We start from the raw sequence: 15,539 nt of genomic DNA on the forward strand, positions 1-15,539 counted from the left end.
CGTTTCTTCACCCATTGATGTATTCAGCAATCATTTGAATTATCAACAGAGATGTTATGAGACAGAACTCAAATTGATTCTGCCATGACATGCAACACTCTAATATGATGGCTTACTTCCTACTCACCTCCCCTAAAGGCAGGAGCTGTGTCTGCTGACCTGACATTAAATAAAGCAAACACACAGCAGGCACTCGCCCAAGGAAGAGTTCCTGTTTGTTTGCTTTTGTGTTGCTAGGGATTGAACTAACAATGAGCTACATCTTCATCCCAACAAGTATTTTCTTAATGAACAAATCACCAAAATATAGCATTACTATGTCACAGATCAACAGTCTCAGAGCCGCAGAATGGTTTGACTGTGCCCACAGAGTTATGAAATGTAAGAGCTTAGACTACCCAAGTCTCATTCTTTGCACAAAACTTTGAAAGACTAACCTCTGACAATCTTAGTAGATAAAAAAAAAAAAAATTGTCCAATGTTCCATGACCTAGAAGCACAAGCCAAGAAGCTATTCAGCTGGAGAGAGTGGAGGAAGACACCATACAAGGAGCATAGTCTTCCTAAACTCTGAGTATGAATTGGTTTGGGGAAGGAAAGAGGAAGACAAACATTACAGAAAAATAGAGGTTTCGGGGTGAGGATGTAGCTCAATGGCAAAGTGCTTACCTAGCATGTGCTAGGGCCTGTGCTCAACCTACAGCACTGAAAACAGACAGACAAAGGCAAAGAGGCTTGAGGAACATGGCATGCCACAAGTATCTTTAGATCAGTGGTTCTCAATCTTCCTAATGCTGCATCCTTTAATACAGTTCCTAATTTTATAGTGACCCCTCAACCATAAAATTGTTTTCATTGCTACTTCATAACTGTGATTTTGCTACTGTTATGAATCATTATATAATTTTCTGATATGCAGGATAAGCAACCCCTGTGAAAGAGTTGTTCAACCCCAAAGGGTCATACCCCATAGGTTGAGAACATTGCTTTAGACAGATAATGAACAGATACTAACTAGTCCACTTGAGCACATGGCTCTGGCTGGCCTTGCCCTTGTCCCATTCCCTCTGCCTTCCTAAAGCTGGTCACCAAGGTCTGATCCCTTATTTGGTCACTTCCTTCTCATGAGGCTGACCACCAAGGTCCAGCTATTGAGGTATTGAAGTCCAGCAATCAGAAGCTCCCTTTGGCTCACCTAATTAACATGCCCATTTAAAATTAAACACCTTATCCTAACATGGGGCTTTCCCCCTTTTCCTTTACAAACCAACATCTGCCTATGTGTCCCATCTGTCTCCTCTCTCTTCAGAGGCAGTGCTTGGTCCCACTGGAACAAATATCCCTTACCCCTTTTCCTTCTCCCTCTCCTCTTATCTCCTTTACCATCACATCCCAGCCCATTGTAACACAGACTACCCCCTTCTTCTCTTAAAATGACCCCTGCAAGGTCATTTGCTGCTGTTTCTCTGCCAGAGTCAAAAGCAGCACTTTAACTTTTCTTCCCTGCTTAATAAAGGATCTCTCTGTGCCTAATCCAGGGTCTGGGAGGGAGCCCCCGCTGTGCAGTTCTTTTCAGATAACCTATGAGAAGGTAAGTTATCGGCCAACACAGGATCACACAGGATCTTAGAGTAAGCTAAGGGCTTTGGAATACACGTGTGGATTTCAAGGAAACAATAAAAGGTCATTAAATAGGTGAGAGAAATGATGTGACCTACCTCTATTTGAAAACGATTTACGCAACCTATTTCTGATGGGTGAATAGGCCCAGTATCCTGAAGTGGGCAGAGGTCCACGGTTGTCCTTCTCTTCTTGCTGACCAGGCTGTGGTTTTCTAAGAGGAGTAGAGGCTGTATACCTTAGACCCAAACCGGAGTCCTTTGTGGCTTGAGAACTATGGCTGGAAACCTAAAATCAATAGAAAGGCTGACCTTTAGATACGTCAGAGTGTACAGCTAAGGTGAGACACACAAAAACTAAGAAAGGCTCTATGTCTTTATTATAATTCTCATTTTTCACAAACAGAAATAAAAAATGATTACAGTTATACACAGCCATAAACTATAGTCCATACATATGGCTCAGCTTATTAGCATTTCTTTGACATGGCAGTGTCGGGAAAGCTGGGCAGGGAGGAGTATGTATGCAATGGCTGAAGTCACGTCAGACGGCTCTGGTGAAAAGGGTAGGACTCTTTTCAGGAAGCTATGTAAGAGCATCCATTCCTCACCTTACGGTCTGGACCATTCTCTGGGAATAAAGATCCTCACAGCACTGCATGCTGTCTGGTTGTTTGACTGAGTTTATTTTATGGCACAATTTTTCATGAGAGAAAAATAAAAATAAATTCTCTGTAAGTTATCAGACCCTTGAGTGTCCTGTCCTCCTACCTGCACTCATGACTGCTAGTGGCTTTTCTTCCTTTGCCTTGTCCTTAATAGCCCAGTAGCTAAGGTAAATGAAGCCACACACTCCTAAGGAATCTAGAGGTTAGTGTCTTGCTGTCCTGGAGTGTGGTGCTTCTGTTCAACCTGGTTCCCAGCACACTCAGCTCCACAGCTCACTCAGAGGGTGTCTTTCAGTCCTACGTAGATCCATTCCTCACTTCCAAGCTCAGGTAGCAAGCTCATCCCTTCATATTACCTCCTCTTTCCCAGCTCCACTGATCTAGCTCTGGCCTTCAAATAGCCCACAGAAAGCTCGCCTGGCTCCAACTCTAGCCCCCATGCTCAGCTAGAATACCCTTCTGAACTCTGACTCTAGTAACAGCAATCTCTTTTTCCCCTAACATATAATGGTCTTTTAAAGAAGAATGACCCTGTGGTTTGAATGAGAATGTCTCCATAGCCTCAGGTATTTGAACACTTGGTCTCTTGCTGGCGGTGCTTTGGAACCACAAGCCCAAATCAACTGTTTCTTCTTTAGGTTGTTCTGGGCATGCTCGTTCATCACAGCAGAGGAAGAGCAGCTAACACAGCCCCAGTCTACATTTCTAGCTCTTGGTTCAGCATTCCCAGTAAACTAACATTATAGGTTCCTCGCTATGGCCCTACCACCCTTCCTCTTCACACAAGCTGTTTCCTCCCTCCTAACCCTTCTCTGGACAGTTGCTTGCTGCTCACCTCACAGCTTCAGCCAGTTAGCCTTCCTCCCTCATGAGAAGAATCTTCTAAACCAACCTCTCCAACGAGAGCACACTGGCCAAGTCTGATGTCACAACTATGTGACAGTTCTTTAACTACAGTGGCAAGGCATGATTCTTTTCAGTGCAGGGACGCATCTGTCATCACAGCATCCCAATACAGCCTAGCGTGCAGGCTACAGTTTGGTTAATACTCAAAAGATTTTTTTAAAAAAGGAAATCAAACGTAGGTACCCATTATTCTGTTTACACCTCTGCACATTTCTATAACCATTTTCATTCAGCTCGTTGGGCGTAAGTCACCTTATACTTTATCTTCTTCAGACACTGGCCATGAAAGGCAAGTACTACTGTCTGTGGGATAGCTCTATTTTTAAATCACAAATGAAACAAACACTGAAGAACCTAAATGTATGTCTCAGCAGAAAAGTATTTCCAGCACCTGCTAACAAATTTGGGGAAGGAGAAAATGTCACTTTCAAGAAAATTCAGTATATACTTCTAGCAACAGAGAATTCCTACTTTTGATGATGGCGGTGGTGGTATAAAATACCAATAGCCTTGTCTTTGGAAAGGATCTGTCAGGTTGCTGATGTACTCATTCTGAGCAGAAACTTCATGCCGGAGTTCAGCGATTTCCTCTAAAACATTTTCAATGCCTCCTTTATTATCTGTAAAGGAAAGCCACTCTATGAAGCTGCCATGCATTCATGGACTTCCTTTCTCTGCCAACATAGAAGAGAGACTCTGGGAGAGCCAACAGCTTCTACCACCATGTCCCCAAAGCTGACTTTCAGCCTGCTCTTGGGTAATTTGCTTTTGCTGAACACTAAGAGAACATCCTTCTGTCCATCGATTATAAAGTATAAATTCACAGAAAGCAAATATATGTGTAAGACATTACTCTTTGAATTACAGTCTATACCTTGTCTTTCTATAATCAGATCCCCTCACACCACACTGTAAAATGCTTCTTAAATTCTTAACTTGTCAGGTAAGCCACGAATCTCTAGGTCAGGTATGGAACTGACTCCCTCAGCCAAGTGCTTTTTTTTAAAGGCAGTAGAAGGCAGTTCAGTTTTATAATACAGAACCAAACAAATCAAAGCCAGCAGTACTTTACCGGTCCCAGTGAGGTTTAGTACATCCCGAAGTCTCATTATCTCAGCCCTTTGCTTCGCCATGGCCTCATTCAGCATCTCGATCTCTAGCAGCTGTGAGTTTGCTCCTTTTGAACCTACGCCTGCATTCTCCGTCTCAATGTGAAACTATTGAAAAGGTGTACACACAAAGTCACAGGAATGTCTACCCTTGTAACCAAGAAACCACTGTCCCTTTCATTTCCATGGCACAGCAAGGCCAAAGTGCTGCCTACTGACTGCACTTCAGTGCGCTGTGAGCAATCCCCTGCAGCACTTAGTTTAGACACCTAGGAGCTCACAAGAAGGGTAGCTCCAGGTACCAACACAGACCTGCCCTTCTCTCTGGAGAGCAGCCCTAGGTACCAACACTGACCTGTCCCTCTCTCTCCCTGAGAAGACGCTGCAGGAGCTCGATCTCCGCTTCAGCTCGAGTCAGGTCTCTGGCTGCTTGCCTGGCCTTTCTGCTGAAGTTCTCTGCTTCCTGCAGCTCCTATTGGGACAGAGCAGGAGAAGGGTGTTGCCATCTCAGTCAGTCTTCCTCTCAGTGTGACCTCTCTGCTCCCATCCTACTGCCAACCTGGCTTAGTCACGCGCACACACGGTGCCAAGCCTGACCCATCCTGGGATAGTCTCCCAAGCCTGTCTTTCTGGCTTCTCATGGTCTCATTCTCACGGAAGTCTGTGTCACAATCCGTACCTTAACCATCACTCCAGCCACTACATTAACAGCCTGTAAGGTAATGGGTTTTCATATACATACACAAAATAAACATTTTGAGGGTAACAATGAGCATGGTGGCACATAACTTTAATCCCAGTGCTGGAGAAGGCAGAGGCTGCTGGTGAATCCCTGTAAGTTCCAGGACAGCCTGGTCCACTACATAGCCAGTTCCAGGACAGCCAGGGCTACAAAGAAAAATCTCAAAATCTCCTATCTCAAAAATAAATAAATAAATAAACAAACAAACAAAAACAAAAACAAAAAAAACCCCCCACCAAATACCCCAAAACAAAAACCATAAAAAAGAAAAAAAAAAAAACTTGAGGCTCAGAGGAACTGTACTGAAGCTTTCAAAGCTTCAATCCAAGCACATATTGACAGAGACTTCTTTAAAGAGTCTGCTAGCCTTTCATATTCGTTTTGTGTTTTTTTTAAGAACTTGGTACAATCTGGGTCCCAGAGCAACCCCAATGATGGGATACATTCACTGGGTCTTAAGAAATGCAGAGAGTACCACAGTAGTTTGAAGATGACCAAAGTCTGTACCAAGGATCCATAATGTATGCGGCTGTGTTTTTGCGACAGAGCTGATAAAGACGTTCAGACTCTATGGACTAACCTCGGCTCGCTCCTGATTAATTCTCATGACAGTTCCATGCAGGGACTTGAGCTGGTCTTTAGCGAAGGTGAGCTCGGCTGCAGCTAGTTTATCTGAAGCAGCCACAGCTTTCTTCAGACTCTTCAGTTCTTTATCTAAACCAATAAACTGCTCCTGAGATTTGGCATCTTCATGCTTCTTCTAAAATAAAAGAATCATAACCAAAATAAATAAATGAAGACAAGAGCTCCAAGAGAGCCAGGATCTGTTTCGTGCTCCATGCCCATGTCTAGAATAATACCTGATGTATACTAGGTGCTTCATAAATATTCACTGACTAGGCAATTTGAAAAAAGACAAAAACATCTGTGTGTGTGTGCATGTGCACACACACATGTCCAGATGTTATTTCCCACTGAGTCATTTGAGACAGAATCTTTCTTGGAGCTTGTGTTTTCTCAGCTAGGCTAGAGCCAGCAAGTCCTAGCCATCGTCGTGTCCCAGCTTCCCTCACAGCTCAGACTGCAGGTGTATGGAGGATGCCAGTTTATTGTGAGCATTGCTGGTCTCTGGTCCTCCCAACAGCTGAGTCATCTCTCCAGCTCCCCATACACATAAAACTTTATAAATAACTCTTTTCTTAGTTAAGAATCATGGACTGGAAAGACGGCTTAGAGGTTAAGAGCACTGGACACTGTTCCAGAGGACCCAGGTTGGATTTTCAGAACCCACATAGTAGCTCACAGCCATCTGTAACTCAGGTTCCTGGGAATTCAACACCGTCTTCTGGCCTCAGTGGAACATGTGTGATGTACAGAGATACACACAGACAAAACAGCCATACACATAAAACTGAATGAGAAATATTTAAAAAACAACCTTCCAAACCCAGCCTTACTTCTGGGCACCATAACAGATGGACAAGGTTTTCAAAACAACTGTATCAGGCCTGGCTATACGATGGTGAAGACCTTGACATTTTTGAGGGTACTGAAGTAGACAAACCATGCAGCATTTCAGGCTTAAGAGGCTTGGTCTTTAAAGTGAAGGTTGGGAGAGGAGGTGGGACTGACTACAGCCATTTCCCCATTTCAGAGAGGGTGGGCAGGTTGCTCTGTGGAGTAGGGTCATGTGCAGAATTGGGAAATCGGGCTGACCAGGAGGAGGAGGATGGTCAGAGAGGGTGGTGACTGGAGGGTTCCTATAGGGCCATTTGTTCACTGGGATGGAGACGAGATGGCAGATGTGAAGGAGGAGGGATGCCCAAATGACGTGTGACAGTGAGACTGCAGTGATACTACTGTGCTGGAGAGGGGGAGTCCACCTCCCCAGGACCATGCAGACCCCAAGAAAGCAGTGATCTTAGTTTTGTCAGGGAAATGAGACAGAAGAAAAGGAAAAGGGACTTGAAGCTACTTCTGGGTGAAAAAAAGACTTAGTAGCTGGCCAAGGACTTTAGGCTGGACAAGAAGAAAAGCAGAGACTGAAAAGCTGGAGGTGCTCTTCTTCCTCGTCCTCTCTCTCATCTGCCTCTCTGCCCTCCCCCCTCTCTCCTCTCTCCCTACCTTCTCTTCCCCTCAATAAAACTCTCCCAATGTGGAAAAAAAAAAGGAGGCTGGTGAACTAGACACCCGAGGAGATCGGGAAAGTGTCAGCATGAGGAAGTTAGGGAGACAAGAGGCTGTGACTAGAGCAAGATGCTTCAGTGTCGGTTTCAGAAGCGCTGAGTGAAACTTCTGAGTGGACTGAGGAGACGACACAGGGATGGCTGAAGGCAGATGGAGAAAAGGGCATCAGAGAGGCCAGATGATATGGGATTGCCCTCTGTATGCTATGAATATGTTTTATTACCATTGGTTAGCAAAGAAGTTGTTTCAGCCAATGGTTTAGTAAAGCCAGGCAGGAAATCTGAACAGAGATACAGAGAGAAAGTAGGTGGAGTCAAAGAGATGTCAAGTAGCTGCTGCAGCAGAAAGACGCCAGCCTCCAGCCAGAACCTTACCATTAGGCCACAGCCTTGTGGTGATTCACAGATTAATAGAAATGAATTAATGTAAGATGTAAGAGTTAGCCAGAAATGTGCATAAGCTATTGGCCAAACAGTGTTGTAATTAATATAGTTTCTGTGTGATTATCTGCATCTGGGAGACCGGGAAACAAACGAGCAGCCTCTGCCTACATATCAGAAAGTGAGAGGGAGAGTTTAAAAGTAACTCCATGGATGTTCCTGGGTAGACAAAGTGTTTCAAGGTGGCAAGCTAACCTGTTATTGTTTGTTAAGTGTCACCTCCATGACCCTAAGGCTAGTTTTCTTGTTTTCCTGTATCAGGAGAGTTTCAGGTCCACGACTGAGTAACAAGACCCAGCTGTGAGGTCGGGCTCAGCACTGGGCCAGCAATAAGAGCTGAATGTGGATTACTCCTGACTCTGTCACCAGAGGCAGGATGTGGGAAGCAGGTCCCTTACTTTTCTAGGCTCCCCACCTTTTTCTCTAACTCCTGGAGTTGGGCCAGAATTCTTTCTTTCTCTTCATCTGCTTCCTGAAGCTGGAGGTCTGTAAGGCCTTGGAGTTCTTCCATACTTTTTAGGTTTTCTTGCAAATAGTGAATTTCATTTTCTAATTGCTGGATTCTTGCATTATGTTGCCTTTTATCAAACTTGATCTGTGAAGAAATAAAATTTTTATCAAACTTAAGATCTCTCTCTCTCTCCCCCCCCCCCACTCTCTTTGAGACAGCCTCTTGGTATACAGCCCAAGCTATGTTTGAACTTGTGATACTCCTACTTATATCTCCTGAGTGATGGGATAATAGACTTGTGTGTGTATACATACATACATACACACACACACATATATGTGCCTATATATACACACACACACGTAACCACATTAGTAAACGTGTATATAAACACACGTACATATAAACACATAAAAATGTATGTTTTCAGCAAAATAAGAATGTTATGGAGCTATGGTTTCCTTACCAGGAAACGTAAATATAACAAAGTTTTGTGCTAAATAGCGACCAGAGATGTTTTTATCTTGTTCTCTGGGATTTGAATGCTTGCCTCAATGCTTGAACATCAGTAGGTTAAAAAAAAAAAAAGAAAAGAAAAGAAAAAAAAACCAAAAAACTTCAAGATTCTGACACCACACTATACTTTGGCTATGTGGTATTATTTAATCTATCCATTATAAATTATCTCTCAGCTGCTTTCAAAACAAGTAAAAACCACTGTTACAAACAGGCCTGACTTTGACATCAATAACCACATGCAGGATTGGATTTTAGTCACAGACTAGTTATGAGTGAAAATAACAAGGGTTTGCTTAATTTACATGCTGAAAACACCAGCATTTGCTAAAGGCTGCCCTCTGTCTGTCTCTAGTCTTTCTTACTCTGGCTTCAAGTGCTCTTTCGCAGGCCTGCCTGAACTCCTCTTGTCCATTTGCCAATTTCTCTTGCTGGAGAACCATTTCTTCATGGAGTTTCCTCTCTCTAACTTGTGCTTCCTCTTTTTCCCACTGGGATCGTGCAAGGATTTCACTGAGTTGTTTCTGTAGATCAGCAAGACTTTTCCCCAAGACATCTGAAGGACTACAGGTTCTAAGGGGAAAAAACAAGAAGGTATAAATGTGACATTTAATTCGATGCAAACATGTTCAATGCAGTGTTAAAAACTGAGAGTAGAAAGTACTGTGTGAAGGGACTGGTGTCAGTTGCAGCATTTTGCTCAGTACCACATAAGAGCAAATCATTGGACCAAATCACTGTGGCCACTCTGAAGACACAGACTAAGAATACGTGTCCATAAATTTGATGTTATCCTGTTTTGTACTTATTCTCTACAAAAATGCATATTGTTCTTTCGGATCACACACAACCAACTTCAAGAAGACTTAAATGCCTCTATGCTGTCATCAGAGTTAAGCAGTCTTTCAGCAACACTAATCAGGACTAGAGAGACTGAGGACGGAGAGGTCACGGTTGCTCTCAGGCACAGCTCTCAAATGGAGAAGGTCACTCTAACTTGGGGTCCTACTTCTGCTTACCTCATTTCCCCAGCTCCTAGTTTCAACTTTCTGCTTAGCTCGTCTACACGAGCTGCTACTTCTTCTGGACGAATCAGACCATCAACCACGTGGTTGAGGTGGTTCTGGAAATCTCTCAGCTGCTGCTTTAACAGGCTGTTGTCATCCTGTGTGCAGGGTGAAATGGAGAGGATGTGTTATCTGCCAGCAGATATTCCTTACTAACAGACGCATGACCACAGAATGAAACTCATATGGTGCCTCTTTCAAAGAAAAAGAATTGCTAAAATGTCCCCACGGTATAAAGAAAAGTGTTGCTACATTTTAAGATGCACACTAGTCCCTTGAGTGCCTGTGATACTCGAGCGATCAGTCTACTCCACATCCAGTGCAGCGCTGCTAACTACAATGGAGGGTCTAAAATGGCAAATACATTAAGTGCCCATGGCATCTAGAGGTCTGATCTGTAGATTGTCCCTCCAATACCCTGCGGTAGCTTTCTCTGGGTCACAGTGTCCTCTCCCAATTTACAGTTTTCCAACTGTTGTCTCCTGATACCATGTGGAGGCAAGGAGGTCCAGCTCCTGGACTAGCCAGGCCACCAGGGTAACAATACCTCTGTAGTGCATTCAGATGCCATGTTCTTTACATTCTGCCTTGTGTTTTGGTATATCACCATGTTTCCAATAAATCACAACAGATAGGCAACATTTTATTATACAATAGGCTTTAAGATAACTTTGCCTAGCCAGGTGGTGGTGGTGCACACCTTTAATCTGTTCAAGGTCAGCCTGGTCTATAGAGTGAGTTCCAGAACAGGCTTCAAGTCTACACAAGAGAAGATAACTTTTCCTCACTAGCCTAAACGCACATATTATAAGCACCGTAAGGCTAGTTAGGCCACAGTATGACATTCAGGTTAGGCACAGTAAATGTATTTGAAACAAGTTATTTTCAACTTGTAGGTTTGTTAGGACGTAACCCCATCATAAACCAAGGACATCTCCACAGCCTACTCCTGGCCCTAGGTGATCTGACTAGGTGATGTGACTACAGTCAACCTACTGATTAGCCAGAAAAAAATAGGCTCTTAATATCTTCATAATTTGAAGCAAGATATAGAGTAGATATAAAATCTGTACAAGAGTTGGACCTGAAACAATATATCAATTCAGGACTGGGGTTTAGGTTGTGCTAAATATGATACTCTGAGAACTAGAAAAAGACATATGACAGCCACTGAGCCCCTAAAAGATTGATCAATGACTTTGATTCTTAGCAGCTTTGTGTTAACGGTTTCCTCAAAGATTGAAACACTCCATCCTGCAGGGAAGCTCCTTGAGTAGGGACATAAACAACTCAAAACAACATCAGGAAGTCCCTGAAATTGACCACATTCATTAGGTCCCTCCCTGTCAGAGTGAGCAGAGCTAAGAAGCAGGATCTCACACAAGTCAAGCTGCAAAGACAACTGAGACCAGACCAGCTGCCTGGAAGAAGCAGGAACCAGCTGAGCTGCCTGGAAGAGGTGCGGACCACAGTCATTTGGAAGGACACTCTCCAACCTGTTGAGGGCCTGCAGACTGCAGTGTGCTCCGGGTTATGTGAGCTGTCACTCATGTTCGAGTGGCACTGGCGATGCAGCTGTCTGTGCGTCATTTCTGCTCCTGTATAACCTCTCACCCATATTCCTGTGTAACACCAATAAACACTCACTGGTTTACCAAGCTGGACTTTGGTGGTATCTGTACTTTGGTCTGTCTACTGATCCTATCAAACTGACTTTTGAGAAAGATAAAGGTTGAGAGTAAAAGGTGTGCTCTTCATCAGAAGGCCAAGCAAGCTCTAGTCCTAACCAAGGCAGACCACGGCAAGGCCAGGCTAGAAAGCGGTCTTCAGTTTACACCTTAGAGAAAGGCCCATGAAGACTTGACTTTAGTGCTTTCTAGGAAGAGTTGTATAAGAAGTATTTCTAGGTGAAAATATACTAGGTTTTTCTCTTTTGAGACAGGGTCTCACTATGTAGCCCTAATGTCCTGAAACTCACTAGAGACCAGACTGGCCCTGAACTCCCAGAGATCCACCTGTCCCTGCATCCAGAGTGCTGGGATTAAAGGCAGGAGCCACTACTCCCAACTTGAATTTTTCTTTAAAATATTTCAAAGAAAAAAGTAGTCCAAATAAAGCAATGTTAATAATTGTATAAACCAGGCAATGGATCAAAGGTCATGCATGGGGTTATTGTTTTTGTGATCACTTTAAATTTTCATAATAAAAATAAAATTTAATAATCTAGTAAAGACTTCAAACACACACACACAAAGCTCACACAAGAATGAAAAACTGATTATACTTTTAACTGCATCTTTATTGAGAAGATTGTGAGAACTGTATAATTAGGAGACCCTACTGCAGCTCACTATGGGAGACATTTCAATGGGAGAGGGTGCACTGATCTAGCAGTCTTAAGTTTGTCTGTTGACAGTTCCTAGGAAGTACACAAGGAGTTGTTTTCACAGAGAAGAGGTAGAGCTTATAGAATCCTCTTTAATCTGGACACGGGCACCACTTCTTTATACTATCCAGTTAATTAAAAAACAAAGAAGCAGAGGCTATGGTGCAGCTCCATCCAGAGTTCATTTTCACCTAATAATCCAAGTTGCTGAGTACATATTAGAGCAGGCTGTTAAATGCCTAAGTGAAGTTGTCACTAGCTTTGGGTGTTCCATGAGCATAGATCTCTTACCTGCAGCTTCTTAAGCTGTGTGTGGAGTTCACTGTTCTCCTGTTGCTTCTCTTCTGAGGACTGGGCTTTGCCCAGGGCATCCCTGAGGGACTCTCTTTCCTTCTCCAGTTCTGTTTGAAGCACCGATTGCTCTAGCTGTTGTTGGAAGAAGCAATGACATTAAAGTGCAAAACAGTCATAGTTTATGATCCCAAGCAGCACAGGTACAAACACACCACTGCTACAGTTCTACATTTACGCTCTGAAATTTAAAAACCCGAGATCACTTTTCCACACGCTCCTCTGACTACTTAATGAGGCATTCACATCAGAATTAGATCAGCCTTGATATCCCATCAGAATCTTCAGGGCAGTCTCCAATACCAATCTTTAAAAACAAACTGTGGTCCTTTCAAATACCTGCACCAAAAATAATTTCATGTACCTATTAAAAGTAAGGGGCTAGAGAGATAGCTCAGCTTTTAAGAACACTGGCTGCTCTTCCAGAGGGCCTAGGTTCAATCCCCAGCACCCATATGGTAGTTCATAACCATCTGTAACCCCAGGTCTGGGGGATTAGACACCTTCTGGCCTTCACAGGTACTAGGAATGCATCTGGTACACAGAGAGACATGCAGGCAACACTTACACACAAGGATTTTGAAAATACAGATGAAACCTGGCTTGTAATCCTAATGCTTGGGAGGTGGAGGCAGGAGGAGTAAGAGGTTGGCCTGGGCTACAAAATGAGACCCTGTCTGAAAAGTAAGAGGAGAGAGAAAGGGGAGAGGATGGGAGTAGGGATGGGGGTAGTGGGAGAGACAGAAAGAGAAACAAGGAAGGGAGGGAAGAAAGCAGGAAAGAAGAAAAAAGGAAGTGGGAAGGAAGAAAGAAGGAAGATGGAAAGAAGAAAAAAGGAAGGAAGGAAAGACAAAAAAATAGCAGATGACCAGATCCCATCTCAGATTTACAGGTCTGAATATGCATGGAATCTGCATCTAATAAGCTCTACAGTTGGTTTCATATAAGTACAGTATAACAACCAAAAACCAGAGCCTCCGTGCTCTATATTTCTATGTGGTCTGAAGCTCAATCCTGGTGGTTAAGGGTAGAGTACTGCTTTCAATACCAAGTGAACATTAAGGTTCTTCTAACAATTTTGTCAAGACTTAGCCAAAAATAAAAGTAGAAGTACCAAAGACAGCATCATTCAAACTAGTTAGGGTAGAATTGGAAAAAAAAAAAAAAAAGAGGTTTACGCTGAAGAAAGAGATGGCATTTAGAAATTTTATTTACTATTATTTTTTTTAAAAAATATCTAATTGCACTTTATTTCCCCAACCTGCTGTTTCCTGTTACTCTGATCCTGTAAAGGGCTTTGTAAAACTTAAATGTTCTCGAATATGCAATTCTGACACTTGGCAAGACTCTGACCTCTGTAAATAAAGAACAGGGAACCACTCCCGTACAAGTCCTTCCTATCACTGGAGACTGCAGCAGGTGCCTTTCTGCCTTGCTATTTTACGTGTCTAAGTGCTTGTTAGCATGGATGTCTGTACACCATACATGTGCCTGGTGCTTGCAGAGGTCAAAAGAGGGCATCTAATTCCCTGAATCTAGAGTTACAAATGGTTGTGAGCCTGAGTGGGTGCTGAGAATCCAACCTGGGTCCTCTGCTAGTGTTCTTAACCGCTTAGCTATCTACACAGCTCTCCAAACTGTAGTTTTGTTCCGTTTTGTTTTGTTTTTTGAGTTCGAGTTTCTCTGTGTAGTCCTGGATGCCCTGGCACTAGCTCTGTAGACCAGGCTAGCCTCAAACTCAGAGATCCCCCTGCCTCTGCCTCCCTCGCCTGACCCAAACTGTATTTTCACTCTTATAAAGAATATGCTACAGCTGGCCTTCCACTTCCTTTTTTGCCTTTAAGTTTTACCTTCTTTCCTCACTCTTCTTTTGTACTTAGGTCTGAAGATCCTCACAGTATTTCGCCTCTTCCTTATTCTTCAGCAAGGGTACTCACCCCTTCCTTCCTTCTCTATTCCTTTCACTCCCGACTCCCCCTGTGCCCACAGCCTATTCACGCTCCAAGCTACAGCTAAGATATTGCTTCTAAAGGTGGCCATGCCTTTCTCTCTTTCACCTGTCTCATGTGCTGGACTATCAATTTCTCAAGACAGGTTCTCAGAGGCCAGTACTTATTGGGTGGATACTGTTTTCTCTAGTTTGCAAGTGTAACAAACTAGTGGATCTTTCAACCATCATCAAAGGAAACAGCAAACTAAAACCTAACATTAACTTAAAAAGAATCTCTTAGAACTATTGTGAGAAAGGAAAACTAGGATGTATCAAATATTAACTACCAAGGGCTTTACTGTCCATTATATCCTTTATCTTATCATATGTTGTCTAACAGAGGAACAGGCTATGGGGCTCAGAGCCCCGAAATGATTTGCCCACACTTACATAGGGGTAATGTTTGGATTCAGAATGCCAGACTCCAAAAAATATGCTCTTTGACATGATCTATGAATTCATATCCTTTATATTAAAAATACTTAATATTAAGACTATGCCAGGTGTGGTGGTTCATGCCTGAAACCCCAGCACTACAAAGCTGAAGCAGGGTGCTTTCCAGCCTGGGCTAGACTACATAGTGAGATGCTATCTCAAAAGCACAACAGATAGCACAGACTGCTTCATTTATACTTGGCATATGCTCCACTTACCTGAGAGAGCCTTGTGAGTTTTTCCAACTCCTCCTTGAGCTGGCTGGCTTCGGCTTCTTTTAGTCTCAGCTGAGTCTCTAGCTCAGTTTCATAGGCGCTGAGCTCTCCTTGGGTTTGCTGCAGGGATGCATTTACCTCACGCTGCTCCTGGAGGGCACTTTCTAGCTCTGCAAGCTCCTGCAAAGTTCAGCATGTTTAAATGCAGCATCCTGAGTACCTTGAGAGCATCTACAAGTCATTATAACTAACCTGTGCACCAAATACTGGGCAACCGCTACTGCCTGGCACAGAAAGACTTAGGAACAGCAGGATGGAGTGTTATGCTGGCACATCCAAGTTGAAATACAGAGCATTCTACTAAATGTAACCTGAAAATTCACCAAGTTGCCAACATGCTGTTTCCAAAGAAACTATTTGTGTGAACTCTAGTCTGCAAGCATATGAGGAAGACAGG

General features: G+C 43.3%; 1 protein-coding gene across 3 annotated transcripts in view; it reads right to left on the minus strand.

Moving 5' to 3' along the window:
* The window catches only part of Cntrl (centriolin), an 87,429-nt gene that overhangs the window by 28,682 nt on the left and 43,208 nt on the right, over positions 1 to 15,539 (minus strand). For all 3 annotated transcript variants that reach the window (XM_048432231.3, XM_048432229.3, XM_048432228.3), the window contains exons 14-23: positions 15,086 to 15,262; positions 12,383 to 12,517; positions 9,658 to 9,803; positions 9,004 to 9,211; positions 8,087 to 8,266; positions 5,625 to 5,804; positions 4,658 to 4,774; positions 4,266 to 4,410; positions 3,665 to 3,813; positions 1,719 to 1,908 (exon numbers count right to left, since the gene is read on the minus strand). In XM_048432231.3, coding sequence (XP_048288188.3) covers positions 1,719 to 1,908; positions 3,665 to 3,813; positions 4,266 to 4,410; positions 4,658 to 4,774; positions 5,625 to 5,804; positions 8,087 to 8,266; positions 9,004 to 9,211; positions 9,658 to 9,803; positions 12,383 to 12,517; positions 15,086 to 15,262 — 1,627 coding nt within the window. The remainder of the gene's footprint in view (positions 1 to 1,718; positions 1,909 to 3,664; positions 3,814 to 4,265; positions 4,411 to 4,657; positions 4,775 to 5,624; positions 5,805 to 8,086; positions 8,267 to 9,003; positions 9,212 to 9,657; positions 9,804 to 12,382; positions 12,518 to 15,085; positions 15,263 to 15,539) is intronic.

The sequence above is a fragment of the Myodes glareolus genome, chromosome 21 (assembly GCF_982192425.1).
Source record: "Myodes glareolus chromosome 21, mMyoGla1.1, whole genome shotgun sequence".
In the NCBI taxonomy this organism is placed as follows: Eukaryota; Metazoa; Chordata; class Mammalia; order Rodentia; family Cricetidae; genus Myodes; species Myodes glareolus.